This window comes from Thalia democratica, chromosome 9 (genome assembly GCF_965202585.1).
Source record: "Thalia democratica chromosome 9, ktThaDemo2.hap1.1, whole genome shotgun sequence".
Taxonomy (NCBI): Eukaryota; Metazoa; Chordata; class Thaliacea; order Salpida; family Salpidae; genus Thalia; species Thalia democratica.
The window spans coordinates 22,977,808-23,003,306 of NC_139173.1; the positions used below are offsets into that span (position 1 = coordinate 22,977,808).

The window sequence follows — 25,499 nt, forward strand, 5'->3', positions numbered from 1 at the left end:
TCAACAAAAGTATGATATGACAAACAAAGTGTTCTGGTGTATGACTTGATAACCGAAAGGTTTTTAGTACACTAGGCCTTGGACCAAACCTTTTGAGCATTTTTTTTTATCATTCAATAAACAATTAAATATTATAAAATGAAAAGTCTATGGAAAACCCTTGCTATATAAGCTTATTCAATTCATTAATTAAATTGTAATTATTTAGTATATATTTTTTAAGAGAGACATATGATTCTAAAGCAGGTACATAGAAACTAAAAACAAAAAAAAACTAAATGATGTTAATTTGTTATAAAATTGTAATATGGTGTACTTTTAACTTGATCACAATAAAAGATCACAATAAAAATTCTTGACCTAATAATAAGGGAATTAATCAATTCAATTTTATAAGTTTTATTGTAAAAACAATGTTTCACTCTCTTGAAATAAATCAAACAAGATCCTAAGTTGAGTAAAAAAATCTTTATTAACTGAATTGAATAATAATCTTAAATTTTATAAATATTTTGATAAAATACAAATAATTAAATTCTTAAATATACAGTAAAACTTCTACAAACAGTTAAAAGTATAGTTTTTTTTTACCTTCAGAAAATGTTTATCGTTGCAGAGGGGAGAGTGAGTATTTTCTGATGTTTTTTTACCTTTTTCAAAGCAAACATATAACTAGAACTACATTTGCTTTGACATCATAACTATGAATGGATTGACTTAAAATTACTAAATAATTTTATTTAAAAGGGGCTTTAATAAAAAAAATAAAAGTTTTCATAACTATATTTTATGTTAATTAAGTAAAAATATGGTTCTTTTTAAGTACTGAACAACAATCATGGTTGCCACTGATCAAGCTGAGAAAAATTTCCTGACTTTTCCTGACTTTATCCTGACTTTTTATCAAAATTTTCCTGACTTTTTTAAATCAAACTCTAAATTAAATTTATTCTAAAATACATAATCTAACTTTTGAAACTATACAAAGCTTTCAATCTAATTTTAATACAGGTTAAAAACAACAGTTTTTGCTGAATTGTATCATCAAACTTCCAGTACATCACTTAAACCATCTTTGTATGGTTGATGTTTGTAATAAACAGCTCTATTAGCAAAACACTTGTATTATTACCTTATAAACACAGCTTGTCTAAAAAAAGACACAATTTTTTAGCATTTCCTAGCATAAATGTATCTAGATTAACAAACGACATATAAGGAACTTTTACAATCAAAACCTTGAATTAATAACGAACTTTCACAACTAAAATCTTAAAACAATAACAAATTTTTACAGTTGAAATCTTAAAACAATAAAGAACACATTTTTTTAGAATTTCCTAGCATAAATGTATCTAAATAAACGAAACGACATATAAGGAACTTTTACAATTAAAACCTTTAATCAATAAGGAACTTTCAAAACTCAAACCTTAAAACAATAATGAACTTTTACAGTTAAAACATTAAAATAAAAAAGAATTTAATCAAATACTGTTTTTTTAAATGTATGTACTAAAATTTATTTTCTCCGTTTATTTATTAACTCTTCAACTAATGAAGATATGGTTTCCTTCATCTGAACTGCATTCTGCTTCATTTTCTTAGCAGTTAAAATCATTTGCCTCATTTTATTTAAATCGCTCTCATCTGCTTCCCCTACACTTGTTGAAGAGAATCTTTTCTTTAAATCAAGCCACAACTTGTGGGCTTCATTTCTTTTCTTTTGGCACTCATTTATTTTTACTTTCATTTATAAAATATTTCCTCTTATCATTTAGTATAAAATTTGTAACAAATAAATATACTCTTATTTACTTTAAAAACTTAAGTTACTCTACAAAAAATACAAATAATAAGTAAACTTAATCTTGGCATATACCTCTCTTATAAGTTATTTTATAAATTTAAACAACTTTGAAAAAATTATAAAGAAGTAAAGTATACACATTAACTTGTTACATAAAATACTAAACTAACAACTTAGTTATAAAAACTCAATTATTTACTTAAACAAAAAACACTTTGATTCTAAAATAATGCTAGATAAATTTTTGTGTATATATCACAGTTTCACTATGGAAGTAACAATCAGATTTCCTTGCTACAGATCATTAATACTAAAAAGCTTACAAAATATGCTTGTTCAAGTAGGGTACTTGTTCAAATGTTATTAGAAATTTTTGCAGTTTAGTAAAGTATATTTTACTAATTTATACCAGGTGAAGGCATTGGAAATAAAATTAAATATATTTGTAAATTTATAGGAAAATTTTGAAATTTTTTTCTGACTTTAAAGGACTTTTAATTAATTTTTACCATTTGAAAGCTTTGGAAAACAAGGAGTTTTGTAAATTTTAACTGACAAAATCTGACCTTTTTTTTTAATTTTATCAAATTTCCTGACTTTTCCTGACTTTTTTTCAAAACCCCCCGTTTTTTCCTGACTTTTGTCATTTTTTTTAATTTTTCGTGACTTTTCCTGATTTCCTGACTTTTCCTGACCGAGTGGCAACCCTGAACAATTGTCCTACAAAAAGAATTAAATGATAGTTGCTTTCAAAGATTTTTAACAATTTTTTTAATCATTCAGTCACACAAAAACCTGTTATCTAGTAAATCTGGCTTGCTAATTACAAATGATACCCAATCCTAGTCTAATTTAAATTAATATTATTGGATTAATTACCTACATTTTAGCAAGTAGTTTTAAGGGGGTAGCTTGAAAAGCTTGCAAGTAAAACTGCAAACTTGCAAATGCTGAGTCAGCAAAGTTTTTTCAGTATATACTTTTATTTATAATCTCCTATACCCTTATCCCTAACCCAAAAATATAGAAGTAATAAAACTATATTAATACAAAAATTTTATTAAAAAAAGACTTTAAAATCTACTAAGGTAATATCAAGCTTGTACAACATTTTTTAAAACAATAAATTCCCCTTTTATACTACTAGAAATTATTAAAACAAAAATATACAAGCTTTTATTTCTCTTTAGCATTATTTACGAAACCTATACAGTAACAATTAGTTTTAAATGTTTATACTTTAAAATATTTCTTGTTGTTTTTTGTTATATATCTCAATTAAAAAAATTTCTTAAAACTTCTGGATTAAAGATTAGAAAGATTTGTAAAATAAGTTCATGGTTTTGTAAACATTTTTGAGAAAATGTGAATATACATTTTAGTTAATGAACAATTTAAAAAAAGAACTAAAGTCTTTTCTCTAACAAAATTTAAGATTTTAGACATTAAATTAATTTAAGTTGTTTCAGCTTGAAGATGATTATTTTAAGAAATTTTTTTTTTTTAATGTAACTGATATTATGTTAGAAAAAAAAATAATTTAAAGATTTTAAATGTTCAAAAGTTATAAGCTGTTTTTATAAACAACTCTAAAGCTAAAAAAGCAGCAGTTTTTTTATAATTGTTGATTTTACATTTGAAATAGTGATGCTTGCTGTTATAAATATTTTTAAATACAATTGTTAAATACGATAACAAAATATTTCTTCATGTTTGTTCACATTGTTCTCTGTACATTTGTGAATTTTTACATTAATCATATACTGTTTATTGATGACATTAAAAGCGCTTAAAATTATAGGTTCAAAGAACTTGCCTTGTGTACGAAAAAACCTTAAAATTATCAACTCGAGTCATACACCTTTTTAATACAGTTTAACGTATTGCCGAAATAATTTTTATTCAAAATTGTCTTATAAATTTGTCTTTTTTTGTTAATTTAAGTACATTTGTATAAATTTAAGTTAAACTAATTGTTTATTTAAACCGTTTTTTTTTAAATTATAGTCAATAACACCTCTTTGGTATAAACTTAGAAACAACCGCCCTTATTTATTAGATATCGCCCTTTTAATGGTTATTTATATATTTACTTTATCCCTACCGTATTAATTAACGCCCCCTAATAGCCAGAGTTGATTATAAAGGGGCGTTTTTTTCCACTATAGAAAATAGGAAGCTTTGGTATAAATGGACAAAATTTTATAGGTTTAATAAAAATTCACGAAGCTTAAATAACTTTTTGAATTTTTTGATAAACAAACATATCAATAGCAAAATTTGATTTTTGAATTTTTGAAGCTTTAGAATTTTGTTTAAACTCGTGAATTTGTTTAATAAAATGTACAGCATTTAGTTTTTTAGAACTAAATAAACAATGTAAAAATGTTGATTTCTATAATTCAAAAATAAAAAAAGTGAGAGGTGCAAAAGTTTTCTAAAGCTTAATAACTTCCTTAAGTTTTGCAACCAACTCAAGTTTTGTTTATTAGAAGTGTTGGTCAAAATATCATAAAAATTTTATTTTAGTCATAAATAAACACAGCAAAAATGATAGTATGAAGCTTAAATGCGATGCAACAACTAAGTTATAAAATCTTTAAAAACTATAACAATAGTTCGTTATTTACACTTTTATAACTAAAATACAGTTAATTAAACTATTTATATAAACCTAACAACATTACAATTTTTTATAACTATTACATTTAGCGAACTTGTTTAGTTAATTTCCTTTATAACAAAAAGACTAAAAAAAAAGGTTTTTGCATCAGGTTTCAGAAATAAAATCTTTAAGCTAAAACTTCTGGGTAGGTGTCAAATATGCACGAAGGGACCTTTTTGCACGAAATCATTTTTGCACGTGTTAAAAACTTTTTTAGTTTTTTTATTTAGTTATTATTATATTTTTTATTAAACAGTTTACTATCTCTGTTACTTCTAACCCTTATCCTTGGTCGGTAGTTTTTTTAACTTTTTATCATTATCATTTTATTATTAATTTTTTTAAACTTTCGCATAAAAATAATCTTTTGTGCAAAAGTGATCCTTCGTTCATATTTGACCCGTTCTCAAAACTATACAAAAAAAAACAAAAGTTTACTTACAATAACGGTTATCATATCTAGTTTCTAAGAAAATAAGCAGATATACAGTATTTTTTGTGTTTGTTTTACCGCGTTTAAACGCCTTTAAAGGATCAAGTTTGTTATTAAATCAAAAAAATTATGAACGATTTAATTGCTAATAGGTTAAAATAAAAGTTTTTGAGTAAAAAAGGATCAGTTTTCTTAACTAGTTTTAACAGCAAGAGTGGTCATAAATCGCTATCCTACCAAAAGTAGTAAACTATGGACTTGACTATATTTGTCTAAGTCATTTTGGAAGATTCCAGGATAAACTTGAAAGTAATTCATTAAGTAGAATTTATTAAAGTCATAAAAGAGTACAGATTTTCTTTGATTTACTTTTGGTTATGAAAAACAACAATATTTCTTTCTAATACCAATCAATTTTATTTTATAAGTGGTTTTGTTAGGTTACAATAATAGTAGTTTAGTCTTAATTGCAGTATTTTTATTTGGCTAAACTTAGATTTTTTATTAATGTTTATTAACTATTTTTATTTATGTTTAGAATATCCTCAAACTTTTTTCTTATTTTCTAGGTTGCCCATATTAAATGGACGTAGGTTTGTTATAGTGAAATTTTTCGGTTTAGAAAAGTATTAGAAAAATAAACTATTTAAAATTTAAAACAGTTTATTTAAAAAATAATACAATTTTTTTTAATGTTATACAGTGTTTTTTAAACTATACAGTCTTTGCTTTCCCATTTTTTATCTTTAAATTATTTCTTGTGAATTTCACTAAGTTATTGTTATTCAAGTTATAAAACAGAGTTTTTTTTACCATATTATAAAATATCTAAGTTGATATTTTATCTAAAAATAATAATTTGTTAGTTAAACTTTGGTAGGTTTATTTTTAAAGAAGATATTCATTATTAAAAAAAATATTTTTTTGCGGTTTATAAATCTTAGAACCGTTCAAATTTCTAGAACCTAAAAAATTCATATTTTGGTCAACAGCTGTAAACTTAATTACATAAAAAAGGTAATCTTGTTGTACAACTTTAATAATACTACTTAAGATTTTATTCAAAGTCAAGCTATCAAAAGTTATAAGAATATTTTAATACTCTAAAAAAAAAAACAAAAGTAATTTTCACTCTTAATTAAATATTATATAGTAAGTAGTAACATATAAATAATTAACCGGTTAGTAAAATATGAAAAAATTGAAAAATAAGTTTATTCAAAAACAATGAATTCTTGTATAGAGAGTTTTCATTTAAGTTCAAAAATACTATTTTTGTTTATACTATTTACTTTACTGACAAAATTTCTACTTTCCTCTGCCTCTTGAAATGTAATTTCTTACTTTGTTGCGCGAATACTGACTGGAAAACCAGTTGTTTCTGTTGTTACTGCTAGATTGAGCAGTGGTGCTCCTTGAATCTACTGAAACAGAACTTTGAGTGTTAGAGTTCCAACCAAAAAAGTTGTTGTTAAACACGTATTGAAACAAGTTGGAAAAGTCGGAAAAAATGTTGTTAGTAGTTTGTGTGGTTTTATCTTGAATTTCTTCGCTTTCAAACGATGTCACGCTTGTTCTAACGTTTTTAACTGGTTGACACTGTTCTTCAGACTTACAGCACAATGTGTTTTCATTTGATATACCTAACCTTTTGTTTATTTCCTAAAAATTGTAGTTTGTTGTGAAACTAAATATATTCACATGAGTGTTTTTTGTTTATTTGAAAAGTTTGTCTGTAAAAAAAGTATTAAAAGTATGTAAATTTTTACTTTCCGTAACGAAAGTTTAAGCTATATTTTAACAGATAATTTTTTTTTTAAATAAACAAACTAATACTTTTAATTATAATACTTATCAAATAAACACTGACACTAGACAATTTTAAGACCATCAAAAAAACCTTAAGTGTAACTAAGCTAATTAATGTCAAAGTAGGTTTCACGATTTCTGTTATTAAACAGTGTCAAAAACTTTATCTTAAAAGTTACTTTTGATTTAAGTTCCAATAAAGTAGTTTTAAATTTAGTTTTAAATCTAATATGCGACCAAAATAAAAATTAGAAAATATTTTATTTGTTGTAAATATTGTGTTACTGTCAGTTTTCATTAAAGTCTAACAACTTATTGAATTTGGTTAATTGGAATGCTTTCAATAACAACTAACGATCTAATAACGTGTTTAAAGCAAATATTTTCTGAAGTGGTTAAACAATAAAAGTATGAATACTTATTAAAACCAAAGATGATAAGAAACTTTACTTATATGCTACATGGGTAGAAGTAAGTCATAAAAAATCCATAAGTTTTAGCTTGCTAACGCAGCTATAAAAAGTGTAAAATTGTTCATGATATTTTACATTATTTTATTTATCTTCTCCAAAATATTTAGTTAACACATTCTATAGCTAATCAAAATAACTTTTTTAAGGTGGGAAAAGTTTAAGTATAAAAGTGTCATCAAACCGGATAGTGACATTTTTCGTTTAGCTGTTTGCATTTACATTCGTCGTTGCTACTAAACCTTGTTTGGCCAATCGTTCTTCCTTTAAAGCACTTAAAAAAGTACGGAAATTTTGGCAACATATGATACCTGTTAAATGTGGTACATGGTTGTTTAATAAGATTTTTTTCGATTAGTTGAAAAAAGAGCGAAGAAGGTTAGCTAAACTTCGCCCAATAACGAGAAACGTTTTTTATAAATAGTTGTACTTTTGATATTAAAACTAAGCTTATAAACCTTTATTTATGATCAGAAACAAAAGTTTTGTGCTTCAACAGGCATTAAGTTTGAAATTAACAATTTTTAAATTTGTTATGTTTAAAGTTGTATCATTGTAGCAAAGTTGTTTGAAACTTTGCTACGCGAGGTTCGATTTATTTACAAATTTAAAAAACTACTAAATAATTAAAAGTTTATAAGATTTTGTAGACTACTTACTAAATTAAATATGAATTTTGATGTTATAGTAATGGTATTATTTTACAGACAGCTTTCGCAGTATATCGTGTTTATTTAATATAAATTTATGTAACTAATTTATGTAATGTCTAGATTATTTTCCGAGGTCACAGGTTTACTTTTACTAAAGGTAAAATACAATAATACTTTTGTTGAATACATAAAAGAAAAGTATGAGCTCCAACAAAAGTCTTGTATAAGTAAACATAAAAATTTTGTACAATACAACATTAATTTTTGTCCAAGATATTTCTTGATGCTTTAATAATGTTTGGATATTTGTTTTAATTTTAAATCACAGGACACTTCATTGTGCCATAGTGACATTTTAATTTTTTTTGTAGTAATAATTTTTTTTCTTAATGCTTTACAACAGCTATAGTACTTATTATACAAAGGAAATAGTTTTTGCTTTGTTTAAATATTTAATATTGTTAATAAACTAAACAAAAAATGTTACCGGTACTTTCCATCGCTGCCAGTTCTACCTTGACACTCGTCTAGACATTCACTCGTCAATTTCCTCCCATTTTCATCGAAAGGTCCGTAAATTGGAAATCCGTCGAGTGCAACTCCTACAAAGATTATGGTTAAAAAGCTCTTGTAATGTTTGTTGGTTTTTAGGTAAAAAACTTAAAAAAATAAAATAATTTCTCTTATTTTTAATTTTGCAGTTTTGTTAAGCTATATCAAATTAAATTTCATTTATACTCAGTTTCTAACGAATGTATTTTTGACAATTTTAATACAGTTTTATGAATTAATTGAAGTGATACGAATAAATTTACTATAAATTAGTTTTATGTTTTATTAGAATATATATGCTATGTATTTTTATTTATTTCGATATTATGGATGAGATTTTGTTTATTTATATATTAAAGTAATAAACTATTTGAAAATAATACCTAACTTTTCAAGAACTTTTATTTATTCAAATTCAACGAATCAATAGATTAGTAAGAAAAGCTTGGTAGCTAAAAAAATTATGTACAATTTAACATTAACCTTACTTATTTCTAATTTAATTCTTTTTGGTGTTGCATGCTGAAAAAAAAAACAAAAAAAATTTAATAACAAAGTTTTTTTTTTAACTTCGTAGTTTTTCGTTTTTTTATCAACAAAGTTCAAGTAAAAGGAACTAACATTAGAGTTATTCATTGCCATATAAAAGAAGGCTTAATACCATTAAAATGTATTTCTTAAGTGTATTACCAAACATAATTTAGGGGTGGGATCGGAAAACTGCAGCCTGCGAGCAAACAGTTTTTTCTCCGCAAAGCAGAAACCTGCGACCCGCGATGTACTTTTCAGCTAAAAAAACTTTATTAAAACAATAAAAAAATAAGCTTTCGAATTAAAAAAATTATAATTAGGTACTTAGTACTTGTCTAGTTGTGCTATTTTATTACTTATTATAATAGGTTTATGTATTTTGAAGCATTTGTTATCAAAACTACTACAGCTACTTTAAATAACTGTTGCCAACGGAACACTTTGTTATTGTTAGTTGTGCCTACTTTTTTCTATTATGTGCGCAACTTATTAAAGGCTGCCGATCCCTGAGTTAAGTTGTTCACGTATTGTTATTTTTTTCTTCTTTAAGCAGTTTTTGTTTTCGTTTTTGTTAATTTTATTCTATTGCTAGAATGCTGGTTTTAAATAAACTAACAATCATTAAAAGTTTAAGCTAAAAAAAAACATTGTTCAAAAAATAAAATAGAAGCTAAAAAACAACTAGAGACAAAAACATTAGCTGATAAGAACTAACAAAACTGTTTACATTGCCTAAGAAACGAATAAATTTTTTTAAATCTGTATTGAAATACCTATCAAGGTAGAAGGTTGGTTGCAGTGCTGCTTAACAAGGCAGAGGGGTGGTGTGATGTAGTTGTAAGTACTGTTATCTGACAATCTTCCCCAACACTCATCCAAATTATCAAGTTGCTGCATACCTTTAAAAATATGTGTGAAGTTAAAAAATACTTTTAGGTAAAAAAAGATTAAGAAAAGTTGGCTTTGAACATTTTGAATAATTTTATTTTGTTTTTAAGCTTAAACTAATCGGTTTATAAAAATTACATTTAAATAACTTTTAATTATTAATAAATATTCGTTTTCAAAAAAATATAAATCTATTTTTTTACTTTCTAATATTCGCCAACTAAAACGTATTAAAAACTGAAACATAAAAAGTTAAGCAAATTTTTTCTAACAACTATTTTAAAGTTCAAAGTTTCATAAATAAAGTTCAAAATTTTTTGTTAATTTTTTTTTTACAAAAATTTGTTGTTTCAACTGACCTGCCATGCAACAATCTGCCGAATAAGGGTTGTAAATGGGTACGCCGTTGACCGCAATGGCTATTGGTCCATCTGGGAGACACGATGAATCTTCTAAAACCACCGGGTTTTTTGGAATCACCCAATAAAACTGATTCTTCACCAACGTTCCCCCGTGTTTGTTCGACTCAAAGTGTGTAACGTTTAAAACGTTTAAACCTGTGAAACGTTTAAACTTCGGTTTTGGTACAATAAAGTTAGAACTTGAATTTTTATAAACTGAATAAAAGTATTTTATTTAGTAAAAAATGAATTTAGATAGATCGTTTATAACTTTATAATGTTCATTTTTTTGTAACAAAAAAGATGAACCCAACGTAGGTAAAATAAATTGTGTAATAATTTAAGTTTTGTTTTTGACTTTGTTAGAGCAAAGTTTTTTAGCATTTTAAATAAACAACATATTGTTTTATTAAGTTTTTTACGAAATTAAATGCTTCAAATACAAATTTTGCTCGTAAAATAATGTGGTAAAGTTTTCTTTTTTTAACCTTTGTTTAAAAAAGGATGAATAGATGACTATATCATAAAAATATTTTCGTGTAAAATTAAAATATAAACACTAAGTTATACTGACAACCAGTATAACGAATATAGAAACAAGTTTACAAAAACCCAACAATTAACTTAAAGGAGTTATTAATTAAAACTTTTTGGATAAAAACTTTAACTAGTTTAAAACTTGAAACGCTTTTACTTCTTTGTTATTTTGTTCTTCAATCAAAATTGACACCAAACTACAAAGCTTGTTTTAAGTAGGCCGCTTTAGTGCTTTTACATTGTTTTCAATGTTGATGTCAACGAAAGAGGCCTACATAAATTGATCGATTTGATTTTTTAAGAACTTTTATTTTTTCAACTGTTTTATTTATCATTAGTAGTACTTGAAGGTTTTGATATACATTAAATTTTCAAAGAATTTTTTTTATCTGTGTTATTAAATGTTAACTTCTTGTTATAACAAAAAATAATATTTGAGTTTTAAGTATGTTTAAAAATTTAAAGTAAATATACATAAGAGTAATTTTTCTTTAACCAAAAATTTGAAACAAAAAATTGGTCTAAAAAACTAGTACTTGATTTGTTTGTTTATTTTGTTGTTAAAAAATATTAGATAAATAAAAGTAACGTTGTCTTTAATAATAACTAATTAAAAAAGGCAGACTTAAAAAAAGCTTTACTCTACATTAAATTTATAAAACCATAGTTTTTTTTAATTTTCCGTTACTTTACGGCTACAACTGTTCTCAATAGTTTATATCTTTTGAACAATTTCCAAATTATTTCATGTTGAAAAAAAAAATGATGTCTTATGAATTACAACAAGATCAGTTTGCGAAGTACTTGCATTGTTTAAGTTTTTCACTAAATTTAAAACTTTGCAACGTGTTGTTATTGCTATATTCCAACGAATTTGTTTCGTTCGGGTAAGACAAACATATTAGCAATCTAATATTTTGCATATACTTCTTATAAAATTAATAAATTTGAACGATTTTGGTTTGATAAATGCTCAACTTATGGCTTATACCACAAAAGTTTACAAGTAATTAGAAAATATTCAAAGCTTTCATCAAGTTTCGTTTTAGAGTATTTTAAAGTGACAGCCAAGTTAAACTACTTGTTTTAAATTCTAATTGCATTTGGTAGTTACGGTATTAATTCAAAAATTACTAAACTTAATTTAGAATATTGTACGTCAGAAAAACCCTCGGGCTGTTTTTGAAGTTATTTATTGTAATAAAGTAACAATTGGACTACTTGAAATGAAATTGTTTTATAACAGTTATGACATAAGTTCTATATAACAAATACTTTAGTTTAAAGTATTTTATTAATGTGTTTTTACTTTTTTTTATACCTTTTTATAGCAATTTTTATATTTAAATTCACATTAACAAGAGACGATTGTCAAAATACTTGTCATTGTTTTAAGCCCTCAAAGCTTAAAACAGATAATTTAAGTGAAATTCCTAGTAAATTTTTTAGCGAAAAATTGTTTTAATACAAAAATAACTCCTTAGAGCTGCAAAACGTTTTTAAATACATTTTTAAATAAAACAAACCTGTATCGTGATCTGGGATTCCGTTGCTTGAAATGACCAATGTCGAATCATCGTTCGCTAGTATTTCCACTTTTCCCTGTAAGAAGCAAATTTATTTTGTTGACAAATAACAAAAAACAATGTTTCTGAAAGTTGCTGAAAACTGTAATTTTTTTTTTTTAGGAACTTGCTTTTTGCTAATGTGGCTTCTATAATTTTTCTATGTTTTTTATTTACTATTTTCAAGTCAAGTCTTTTAAAGTTATAATTACTAAATATATTTTTTAGACTTTTTTCAACTAAAATAATGACTTTTTACTAAATGTACTTGTCATTGTTCAACGTTATAAAACAGATTTTTTTAGTACTGTTTACGTCAAATTAAGTAAAAACAAAATTTTCCTTAGTAAAACTTTTACTTAACTTAATTCAATTTTATTATTAAATATCTTGTTTCAGAAACTGGGAAAAATACTTTAAACTTTTGAGATCTTTTGTAAATTGATAATCAAAAATACTTAAAATTTTACTAGTTTATTTAGATTTTAAATAAAGAGACGTAGAAAAAGTTGTAATTTACGCGGTGTAAAATAAATGTTGTAAATGTGAAACTCCTATTAAACTGATGTGATAGTTTGAAAATTTTGTTAAACATTTTAGTAACCTATTTAAAAAACTTTTAACAAAAAACTAGTCCAAGCTCATATCAATGGTGTTATATTTAAAAATATCACAACAAGTAAATTATCAACAGATCTATTCTCTAAATTATCACAAACTATCACTTATTTTTAATTTAACAATAGTGATAGTTATCTCTATACAGTGCTTAAAAACAACACAAAAAACCAATTAAAATACTTGTATTTAAGTGTATAATAAAAATTTTAAGTTTATAACTATAATACTAAAAGTTTGTACGAACTATTCAAGTATCTATGTAAATTCATATTAGTCAAACATATAATCATGTGTAAGTTTTTTTGTTTGTTATAGAAAAAACAAGTATGTTTGCATAAAAATAAATAATTTGTAAAATAAAAACACGATAAAATGTTGTTAAATCTTCAAAAGTATATCATGCTGAAGTGCTTAGGTGTCAGATTTAAGATATAATAGCCTTTTTTATTTAGGAAGAAAGCAGTTAAAGAAATATAGATAAATATGATGTATTTTAGAATTAAACGAATAGACTGAACAACTTAGAATTTAAAAAGATTCCAGAAATATTATTTTTACTATCAAATTTCCTTTAGATAAACACTAAAATTTGAAGAAGTTATTTTACAATTACGTATATATATATCGTGTTTTCTAACAAGAAGTTGTATCTAAAAGTTAATTACTTTTAGTTTTTTTATCAGAACTGTTAAAATGAATCTAACTTTAAGATTTAATTTAAGCTTATAAAAGAATGAAACTATTTGACATTTCAGTTTTAAAACTTAAACAGCACAAAAGCAATCAAATTTCTTTAGCATATTTAAAAAATATACTTAGCTGTACATATAAAATAATTTAAATAATGAGTACATTCTTAAAGTAAAGCAACATTATATTTGTTTGCCGTACTAAATTTATCTACTAAAGTTAAGGCTAGTATATATTTTGTAGTCATTCAGTTTTTTAACGTAACATAAGTGTCTATTTTTCAAAGTGAAGTATTTTTGTGTTGAAAAAAAAATCGTTATTTGTTAACAATAGGTCAAATTGGACTTGAAGATAATAATACAAATCGATTAAATTAAAATAATCTTTACAAAGCTTTTAATCATAAAAACATTTAACCTGAACTCCACTGTTCTTGTTGATAAAACTTCTTGACTTGAAATTAGCTATTTCATCATTTGTTAAGCAAAAACATTTCTGCTGTAAAAAGCAAAACACAACGATAAATATTGAAATTGTTTTCATTTTCAAGTAATATATTTAACTCAGTTCACAAACAAAATTTCAATTTATGATATTAAAATGTAGTCTTGCCTTAGGTGTAAATTTGTGGTTATTACGCAGGAGAGCTTGTCCTAAAAAAATAAACTTAATAGCTACTTGATAGACCCATTATTGGATTAAAGCTTATTGAAACCACAAGAAATTTCAGAACTTCTGCGTAACTTAAACTAAAAAAGGTTTTATCGAAAGTTTCTGCTAAATTTAGTACATAAATGCATAAATCAATTAAATGATAGTAATAAAAAACGTCTAAATATGTTAAAAACAGAATGGCTAAAAACAACTAATTTAAGAAACTCTTGAAAGGGTTTATTTATAAGCAAAAGTATTATTAAAAGTTGTAGGAGCTATAGCTTTGATCAATTCAAAAATAGCACAATCTAGAATACTAAATTTCATAAATTTAAAAATCAAAAAAATGTTGGCGTATTTAAATAAAAATTAAATCAAAAAACACTTTTGAATCACAAATATACCTTAAAAAACAATTTAAATGCTTGTTTACAAAACTTTTTAATACTATCTTTGTATAACATAATAAAAAAAATTCTTTTATTTTTAGTTTAAACTCGTTTATAGTAAATACATACAACAGACCATTTTAAATTATTTTGGTAATTAAGTTACTTTTGTTTTATTTTATATTATTCTGGACTAAAATGTAGTCTTTATAATGTAAAAAAAAAATCATATTAGTGCTTAGAGAAATGCATTCTTTAAATTAAATTTTTATATTTTTGAAAAAATATTTGCTTAAAAAATTCCTATAAAACACTTTTACCAAAGTTTAACTACGTTGAAAAGATTATTGAAATTTATATATAAAAAACAGTAGCTAGCATGCTACCTTATCTGTAAGTAAAAGTTTATTTAAATTTTTAGTATTTTCATCTGTAAGACTTTAAAATTGAACTACTATATAATGCAGTAAAAATTTTTGTAAACGTTGACGCAAGAAAAAATACTTTTTAACACTGTTGATTTCCTTATGTAATGAGGTAACATACAAGCTTCTTCATTAAACAAGAAACTTTGCTTTCATTTTTGATTAATTTGTTTAGATATTCTTTTGAAAGTTTACTACATTATTTAGAAAAGTATATTAAATATGTTTAAATGATATAAAGCTTACACTAATAGTAATACTTATTCTTTTTGGATGCCAGCATCTAAGTACTGTGAAAAATCTGAACAACTTTGAAAACTACTTTATAATTGAAAAATTAATCTTTAAACAATGTTTAATTACACTTTTGGATTAAAATGCTTTTATCGTAATATAAAATTTAGTTGTTTAACTAACTTCTCTGATTATATACAAAAATCAAAGTAACAAATTACTTTAAAGAATAAACTAATACTTTATATATTTGTAACATTGTAATTGTGAACAGACAAATGCTTTTCTTAAAAAAGTGTTATAAAAAATAATTTGTTTCGATATCGTGCTTTACCTTTTTGATCTATTCATTCAAAAACCTAAATCTTTTACAAATTTTGATGTTCCAAGTTTTTTAAACATTGATCTTTTGTTTTAAAATGTTTGTTAAAAGATAAGAAGAAAACATGTGCCCGCAAACCTTTGTGTTGTAAGTATTTGATCCTAACTCTATATAGTTTTACAATTTGTAAAACTTATAGATATAACGATTTGCAGTATCAAATATTTATAAGATAAACAATGAGATAAACACTTTATTAAAAAATGTAAAAAAGCGTAAAAAAATTTTCTTAATATGTTAAACAAACTTAAATCAAAACTACTTACCAATTTTTGTTGAAAAAATACTATTTTTATAAATAAATTTGTTTCTTTTTTTTTTATGTACCAAGTATAAACCACAAGACTAGTTTTCTGACAGTATGAAATTTTTACGGACAAAATAACTAAAAACGTCAGTTAAAACGGCAGTTTAAAATAAATTAAAACAAAAAAGTTAAGGAGTATCTATTTGTATATTAGTTGATCAGTTTTACATAGCGTTAAGATATTTTTCGAAATTGGTTTTACACAACTGTTTAAATCTTTTGATAAAACTACAAAAGTTATGTATGTGTATGTCCAAACCCAATACAATTTGAAAAAAGTATACTTATGGATGGTATATTTTTATTGAAATTTATACCTATGGTATTAACATTTTATAAAGTAAACTAAAGTGCTTATTTATATACCCACAGTTCATACGAAAATGCTAAACAGTTTAAATAAGTGATCTACTGAATCCGTGGATCTAATTAATTGGAGATAATGATCAGTTTTAGCTTACTGGATCTAACTAATTGCAAAGAGAAAGAGTTAATTTGTTTAATAAACAAAAGTGTATATAAAAAAATGTAATCACACCAAATAAAATCTCACGAAAAGACACAAGCCTAAGCAAGCTGTCAAGTACAAACAAATCTAAAGTTTTAGCTTCTCACAAAAATAGTAGTTAAACTTATCTGTAAATGTTTACAAATGTTTATAATGATTTTATCACAATGTAGAGAGCAAAAATGTTTAATGGTATATTTATAGATAAAGTTTCAATTACGTTATTGGCATATTTTTCTTAACTTAAAAACAAAGTCATGTTGAATGATTTTGTTATAACTTTAGTATTATTTTCTAATTTTTTTATTTTACAAAACTTACTGAACTAAAAACAAATAAACGACGATTTGTTTGTTTTATCTATATAGTAATTGGCTTGGTGATTAACAAAGTTATGCTGGGTGTACAACTAAGCTTACGTTGATTTTAAAAGCTTAAGTTTGTGATATACGGGATTTTGCTGAGCTGTCATTTGAAAAAAGGATTGGGATCCTGAAGATTACTGGATTAAGCAGTTGTTCATAAAAAAAATTTGTAACCATTCAAGACTAACTGTTTATTAATCTCTTCATATAAGTCTATTGTTTTGTATGTTTAAAAAGTTAGAAGTTAAATATAATTATTTTAATTCAAACATAAGTAACTATTACTACCTATATCCGGTTTTTGAAGAAAAATAATTCAGATAAATTGTAAGGCATATAAAATCAAAAGGTGTTGTAAAAGTCGGTAATGATCTGATATATTTTGTTATTTATATTCTAAATGTAAAAGCCACATTTTAATTCTTTGCCACAACATAAAGTATAGTATTTGCAAGTTTTGAAAATATAGTAAAAAAAAAATTACTAAAAGTTTGTTGTTAGTTACATTATAATGTTATAGGAAAAAATTACTGTACCTTTGGTGTATGACTCAATAAATGAAAGATTTTATCGTACACCAATTCTTTGAGTCAATAAACAATTTAAAACTTGATTTTTCTTGTATAAAATTATTTTATTTATTTTAAAAACAACTTAAACATTTTTATCGAAATAGTGTTTGTAATGAAAAGTGCACATACTTTTTATAGAATGAAAGTGTAAAGTACAATTAGCTGTGTAGATATTTCAAAGTTTAACAAATATTAATCAAATAAATAATTAAATTATCTGTCGACTTAGAACTTTAGTCTTCTAAGACTTATTATCAGACCGAAGTCCGAGCATGCTGATGAAAACTGACTCGGTCGCGTCTGCAGGTCTTTGCCAGAGTGCAGCAAAGAGAAGATCACGTATTGTGCAATTATGAAAAGGCATCTGTCAGTTTTTGTACAAAGCTTAATTCCATTTGTTGAGGAAACAAAAGCATTAATAGGAAGATTCCCGAGAGTCAGATAAAAGCTAGAGCGAGTAAATATCGTAAAAAAAACATGGCTTAGATAAGGGTTTTCCAAACGGAGTAATATCAGGGGGGATTTTACTAGTAGAGGGGCGATGTCTGATAAGAGTGGAGCGGTTGTTTAAAATGGAAAACGCTGATTTAGATGACATAAAATAGTACTGGTATTATAGAGCTGTTAATTCATTAAGCTTGTATTTTTCAGAACAGAAGGTAATAAAATTCAATATATACTTAAAGTCATCCTACTGTTTTGAAAAAATATAAAAAGAATTAAATTAATTTGTTTATAAAACATACAAGCTCAAAATATTAGTCCTCAACATTTGATAAAAAAAGTTATCTGTAGCACAAAATACTCCGTTAGTCTCAAGAAACTAAGTTAGTTTCAAAACAGTTGTTACTAACCTTACTATTTACGTTGTTTAATATAAAAAATTACATAGTTCTTAGTATTTAATTTAGAACTTTAAATTAAGTTATGAAATTAAGCAAAACTAAATTAGCTAGAAATTATGTTCGCACGTAAATGCTTGTGTGTTGCTTATTTTTTAAATATGTGATTTTGAAAATAGTTAAATAAATGTGTAAAAGTTAGGCATAAATTTGAAAGAGCTTGTACAAAATTTTAATAAATTTCTACAAGTTTAATTTTGTTTATAATTAGAGTTTAACTGATTGTATAAAAAATAAGAGCCAGTAAGTTAAAAAACTGTATGAAACTTGCACTTTAATTTAGCGAAGCTTCAAAGAAAATCAGAAAAAAGTAGGTCGTGAGCTTTTCTCCTTTAAAATATTGATAAGATTAAATTCAATCGTTTAGCACTTTATGAACTTAAGCCTTATCAATTTTTGTTATATTTTATTTTTGTTTTTACTATATGATTTTACATTTTCAAAATTAAGTTACAGAAGAAAATAAATTGAAAAAAAATCTTTTTTTAGTTGAATGTTTATTTTATTTAATTTCAAATTAATTTTAGTACATAGTTTTACACTGTGCTTGTAATAAAAATTAAGATGTAGCTTTGGTAAACTATTATAAAAACTACAAATTTTTTTGAACGGTTTTTGCTTAGCTCAACAGAATTTGAAATCTTTTTAGGTAAGAAGTTTTTAGCAACAAAACATTTTTTAGTAAGAATGTCGTACACAAAGTAGAGTTTGCAAAACTATAAAGCAACAAAAAATAAGCTCAATAATTCAAAAAAGCATTAGTTTATGTAATTTGACAGTACTTTTGTTAAAAATAATGAAAGTTTTGCAGATTAAAAAAGAATTATAAATAAAGGATGAAAAGCATTGCATCTCTTCTATTTTTTCTTTTGATTGTCGGTTAGTTGTTTTTTTTACTTCAAAATTTCTTTGAAATGGCATTTATTCAACCTAAAAATTAACAAAGTTAATACCACACAAATTTTAAATCAAAGTAAAACTACTTAGAACTAATTATTAAAACACAAGGTCTTAGAGCCAACAACAATACTTTTAAATTGTATTTTAATATTCTTAATACATTTTAAAACTATCATTATCTTATATAAGTTTCAGTTGCCGTAAGTCAAAGTTTGATTTAAGTTATTTATTATATAAAAATAACTTTTTAGTACTATAGATATTAAACAAAAACTTCTGTCACAATTCATTCGAAAACATTTTTATTGAGCAACAAGTTTATTTTTATGTTTTTTTTTTAAATAGGTATTAAACAAAAATGTTAAGATACGATTTGCAACAGAAAATATTTTAGCAGAAGTACTACTTTTGATACTTACTTTTTAAATTTTAATATAAATATTATTTTTACAGAAATGTTTTAGACCATACAAACTATATGCCCTTAATAAAATGATAAAATGAATTTAAAGCTATTTACTGATTAAAGAGTTAAAAAAGATTATTACGAGTGAAAACATTTTAATTGTATGTACTTAATTCTGATATAATTAGTATATTATTTTTGTTAATCTATAAACTTAAAAGTTAAATTGATTAACTTTTTCCGATTTTAAATAATAAGATTTTTTGTGTTATTGTTTCTTTTTTTGTTTCTTATGTGCCTTTCGGTTTAAGTGGCCCAGGTTTTGATGCTTGGGTGCATCGTAGGACAATAAACCTGCAATACTAATAAAAACATACTGAATTTTAACTTAGATATGTCAAACAAAAGTTAAGTCAAATTGTTCTAATGACTAAATTGTTAATAATGTTGCTTACCATTTGATGTATTTTGAGTTAGGCATATGTTTTTCAATTATCATGATTCTAGGCAGTAAGGTTCGACCTTCTTACATCATTTTAGAACTGTAAAGTTTTGTACGTTGCTTGAGTTTTGTCAATGTTTTAACAACAGTTTTGTCAACAGAAGATCAAATATTGCGCAGCTTTTGTCTGTTTATAAGTGGTGTGCATAATACGGAAAACTTGCCTTAATGTCTCTTCAATGCAGGAGATGCTGAGATCAAGTGTATCTATTATTGACTTTTGTGGTGAAATATTTCTAAGAATTTGCTGTTGTTGATGATTTTTTTTTTGCTGGTGTAAGCCAGTTTGATTACAACATTGTGTCTTTAAAAAACATTTGATATAGGTTTTTGTAATTGTAATGAAAAATTACTAACGTAACACTGTAAAGTAAGATAATTTTTCAATGCCTGTATTCTTAATATTTTTAATGTTAATCTTGTATTTTTGTTTAAATCTAATTGTCAATTTTATGAACTTCAAGGAACTTATTAATTTTGGGACTTATAAGTATTTAGATATTGATTTTTTAATAAAAAGTTTTTGTTTATGATAATTCTTCATTGAAAGATATAAAATTGGAGAATATTGACAGCATTCTGTTTAGATAATAAAATACCAAAATAAGCTCTCGAGATTTTGAACAGACACTAGTGTATTGCATTAACAGGCCTGTGTCTGTTGGTTTTAGGTAAACACTTGTGTGTAGTTGGTTTGGTAGTTGCTTTACTTCAGTGTCTGGAAAGTATAATATTTAAGTTAATAGATCTTTCTAGAGTGAATTAAAAGTGTGGGTGTAGTGTATTAATTTCACAATAAATTTTGTTAAATTAGTCTTGTTTTCCATAAGTACAAAAACATCATTTACACGCCTTGTGTAGAGGGTTTTGCTTAAAGTTTGTTTGCCGTTGTTAGTTTTATTTTGCTATAATATAAAATAGCACACTATTTCATATCCTGTATAATTGCAAACATTGATAAAGTTCAGATATTGTACAAAACTTTACAGTTCTAAAATGATGTAAGAAAATCGAACTTTACAGCTTGGAATTGATAATAATCGAAGAGCATAGGCCTAACTTAAAATACATCAAATGGTAAATCAACATTATTAACAGCTTACTAATTAGTAAAATTTGACTTAACTTTTGTTAAACATGTTCAAGTTAAAGTTTTGTATTTCTTCAACTCTTGTATGTATAAATCATGATACCTTGAAAATTTTAAAACTCTTTATGCAGTAATTAAATAAAAACTCATTTTATCACTTGATAAGGGCATATAGTTTTTTAGGTTCTAAATGGTATCTTAAAAGTACAGTAACCTACCACTTAGATACACAATTATTAAGTACGCAATTTTTAGCCAAAAAGCACTGTGTTCAAAATGCTTTTTTTACTTTGATTAAACTATATTGTAATAAATTTAAGTAAATAAAAACTAAATTAGCAAAAAAAAAACTTTAAAATTTTATATCAAATCCAGTATTTAAAATAAACATATTACAGTTTATTTATTTAATAAAAATAAAGAAAAGTTTAATTTAAACTTGCATACCTAATGATTAAAACATAGGAATCAAGAGTAATTAAAATATCATACAAATTGTAGAAAAGTGAAAATAATGAATAGTACAATTGACATTTTCATACCCAATAACTGAAACATAAATATAAAAAGCATATAAAAAAGCAATATTAACAAAAAAAAAAAACATTGCAATTGACATAGATGAAAAACATAAATGTAGAATTATGTAACTAAAGGCGAAAATTTCTTAGGTACACACTGCCAGTATGGTACACACTTTTGCGCTGTGTTCAAAGTGCGTACATAGGTGGCAAGTTACTGTAATAAAACCTTTTTACAAGACAAGTTTTCAAGTAAAAACCTTATTACAATATTAAACAAATATTATTAAACCGTATGGATTTCTTTCAACATAATGAGCTAAAAATTAATTGGTTATTAATGAAAAAACTTTTGAAATTTATAAACTGTTTAAACCTGTGATATTGTATAGCACAATTCATTTGCTGGTGCAACTATGGTAACATTGAACTCTCTGTGTCAAAGTGCAGCTTTTCTGGTACAGTGACTTATTTACATACTTGAACTTCTTTGGATTCCAAATGTCTTTCTTTCATAAAAAATTAATTGATGTTTTATTTATCTTGTTAATACTTATTTTACCCTTAACACCAAAAATATGTATGAAACTAGGTAGTAAAGTTAAAACTTATACTAGCTAATCAGTAATTGTGCTTATATAACTAAGTTAACATAGGTATGACGTCAAAAATAGCTTACTTTAGTAGAAAAAGAACAAACAATCTAATAATAAAACTTATTCAATAAAAAATTTTAACAGGAGTAAACCTAGATGAAAACAATCGTCGATACATTGAACACTTTCCAAACATACAAGCTAATTTAAACAGTATGTTGTTTTTATTTGTTTTATAATTATTAAGTTAAAATAATAATCATTTTTTTATCCTCCTTTTTATTTAATGGCTAAAAATAATACAAAATATTAGAACATTTTAATAAAGTTACATGATATTGATAAAGGGCATTTCAATTTATTTGTTAGCATACAACAAAAATTAAAAATATTTGATTTTTTATTTTGGCTAGTTTAGCTTTTGAGTTTATAATAAAGATGGTTAGTTTGTTAAAATGTAAAAAACTACTAAGTTATTATTTAAAACGTTATATGAAATACTATATGTACAAAAAATCTCTTATTTTGTAGGGGTAAGGAGTATAGGACTTTTTTTTGGTCATATTGTAAAATTCATATGAGTACATATGATTCGGAAGTGTTTTTGCTTCATTAAGAAGAATCAGAAAAAAAAAATGGCAAAAAAAAAATGCTGTCCAAACAACTAATTTCAACCCCAAAAATTATATATTTTCTGATTTTTTGACTTTAACAGTAACAAAATCTCTTATACATTTCCTAAACTTATAATTTATATCTTAAATGAAATCTTATAAGTATAAGCATACATTTATAGACTTTTAAACTGCCTTTGATGTATTATGACGACATTATTACACAAAATATGCAAATTTTGTCTGTAAAATCGTACTTTTTTCTTATATAAAAAACTAATTCTTCTGCTGTTTTTACTTTTATTTTTTTTTTGTTTTAAAAGTGTAAAATATTTTTAAGAGTGTAAAATGTGTGGAGTCAGCTAGCCAGAGAAAGATATTACTAATTAATGTCATTTCAATTGTATGTTAATATAGATATAAAATACATTTCAAATCATTTTCCATTATTATAAGTTATTATTATATTAATAAGAGCACCTGTATAAGAGTAAAATATCTAGACCTTTATATCATAGAAACTGCATGTAAATTTATTTAAGTAAGTGTAACTTATCTGTTTAAATATAAAGAGTTTTTAATTAATTTAACAACAATTATTTATCTGTTTATAGTTTTTTTTAAGCTGTAAGTATGTTATTGTTTTCACATTACTATTAGTTGAAGTTTATAAAGTGTTATACATTTAAATTTACAAAAACTTAACTTGTTAGTTTGTTTGAATGTTTTAAGTCTCTTATTTAAAAGCTTTGTTTCCAATCCTTTTTAGTTTTATACGCATAGCATTTTATCATTGTATTTACTTATATTAATGCTATTTACAAAACTGAGCACCTAGCAAGGTAGAAACTTTTATCTATATAATATATAAAAGCTTATACCTTGCTATAGGCTATATTATACACAAAATAAAATTCAATTTTACAACGTCTAAAGTTTATATTAACTATTATTTAACTTATTTTTAATTGATAAAAAATACTAACCTAAATTATTGGACCCTTTTCTTTTGATTTCTCTTGGAGTTGCTCTAAATGCACTTTTTTAAAGTAATCAATTACTACTACTAAAAGTTTTGTTTTACTTTGGTTTTTGATATTAAATATTATATACCAAATGCTTTGGTCCAACGTAAACTGAGGGCTTTTGAATATGCAGAAACACAGTACTGCATCTTTTTCGATTTTGGCGTACAACAAATGCTCAAGATATTAATAGGAAAGTGAACCAAAGCACTTAGTGAAGGATGTGTTGTACCGTAAACCAAAGTAAAACGAAACTTGTTACTAGTAGTTACTAATTACTTTAGAAAAGGGCATTTGAAGTAATTCAGAGAAAAATCAAGAAAAAGGGGTTTAAGAATCAATATGACACTATTTTAACAAAATAGTAAATCACATCTACAATCAACTCAGATATCATATAATATTTTCTACTATGAATTTGCTTTAGGTTAGTATTTTTTATTAAATAACAATAAATTAAATAATAGTTAATATCAACTCAATACCTAGTAAAATGAAATTTTACTATGTGTATAATATAGCTCTTAGCAAGGTATAAACTTTTATATATTATATAGATAAAAGTTTCTACCTTGCTAAGTGCTTAGTCTTGTAAATAACATTAATATAAGTAAATAAAATGTTAATAACCTGCTACTAGTTTAAAACTAAAAAGGATTTGATACAAAGCTTTTAAATAAGAGAATTAAAACATTTAAACAAACAAACTAATTAATTTTTAGTATATTAAAATGTATAACTCTTTACAAACTTAAACTAATAGTAATGTGAAAACAATAACATAATTACAGCTAAAAAAAAAACTAAAAACAGATAAATAATTGTTGTTTAATTAAATAAAAACTCTTTATATTTGAACAATTAAGTTAAACTAACTTAATTAAATTTACATGCAGTTTCTATGATACATAGGTCTAGACTCTAGATCTTTTACTTTTATTCAGGAGCTCTCAATAATCATAATTTATAATTATAGAAAATCGTTTATTAAAAATATATAACAGAATGAATTTCATTTTCTTTAAACTTATTTAAGTACTTTTGTAGTAAGGCTCATCAGAAATAGTTTCCTACTGAATTGGAATGAATACAAACTGAAATAAAATCATACTGAAGAAGTTTTAAGATATAAAATGACGTAATAATCAAATGTTAAAAACTAAATAAGTGCTTATTCTAAATAAATTTGGTATACTAATAAAACTTTTTAGAATTAAAACAATCTAAATAAACAAGCGATAAAAATTCAAATTAAAACTATACTTAAAAATAAAATTTAACAAGAAACTAATTACTTTAAAATTACTAATATAAGGATTTAAAAAGTCTAGTTTGGTAAACAAACTTTATCTGCTTCCATAAACTGGGCCTTAAAGATTGAATACATAAGGCTTCCAAATATGCAATTGGAAAGAGTTCTCGGCTTTCACTAAGACTGAAAAATTGTCCTTTTTATAATGGTTTAAAATGTATTTTATATCT

The 25,499-nt window shown here is 24.4% G+C and overlaps 1 protein-coding gene and 1 long non-coding RNA gene across 3 annotated transcripts; both read right to left on the bottom strand.

The window, feature by feature from the left end:
* Positions 1-6,109: 6,109 nt before the first annotated feature.
* On the bottom strand, positions 6,110-14,174 carry LOC145844303 (uncharacterized). The gene is made up of 7 exons (XM_082951696.1): positions 14,043-14,174; positions 12,276-12,351; positions 10,171-10,368; positions 9,697-9,822; positions 8,328-8,442; positions 7,372-7,498; positions 6,110-6,570 (listed from the first exon to the last, which is right to left on the bottom strand). The coding sequence occupies exons 1-7, from the start codon at positions 14,166-14,168 to the stop codon at positions 6,217-6,219; spliced, it is 1,122 nt and encodes a 373-aa protein (XP_082807822.1). The 5' UTR covers positions 14,169-14,174; the 3' UTR covers positions 6,110-6,216.
* A 4,612-nt stretch (positions 14,175-18,786) lies between these two features.
* LOC145844466 (uncharacterized) lies at positions 18,787-25,499 on the bottom strand. Of its 2 annotated transcripts, none has more exons than XR_014370284.1 (3): positions 25,363-25,499; positions 22,159-22,291; positions 18,787-19,293 (listed from the first exon to the last, which is right to left on the bottom strand). It is a non-coding gene; the product is annotated as an uncharacterized LOC145844466 (long non-coding RNA). The 2 variants fall into 2 exon arrangements; XR_014370283.1 differs by lacking the exon at positions 25,363-25,499 and adding an exon at positions 22,531-22,669.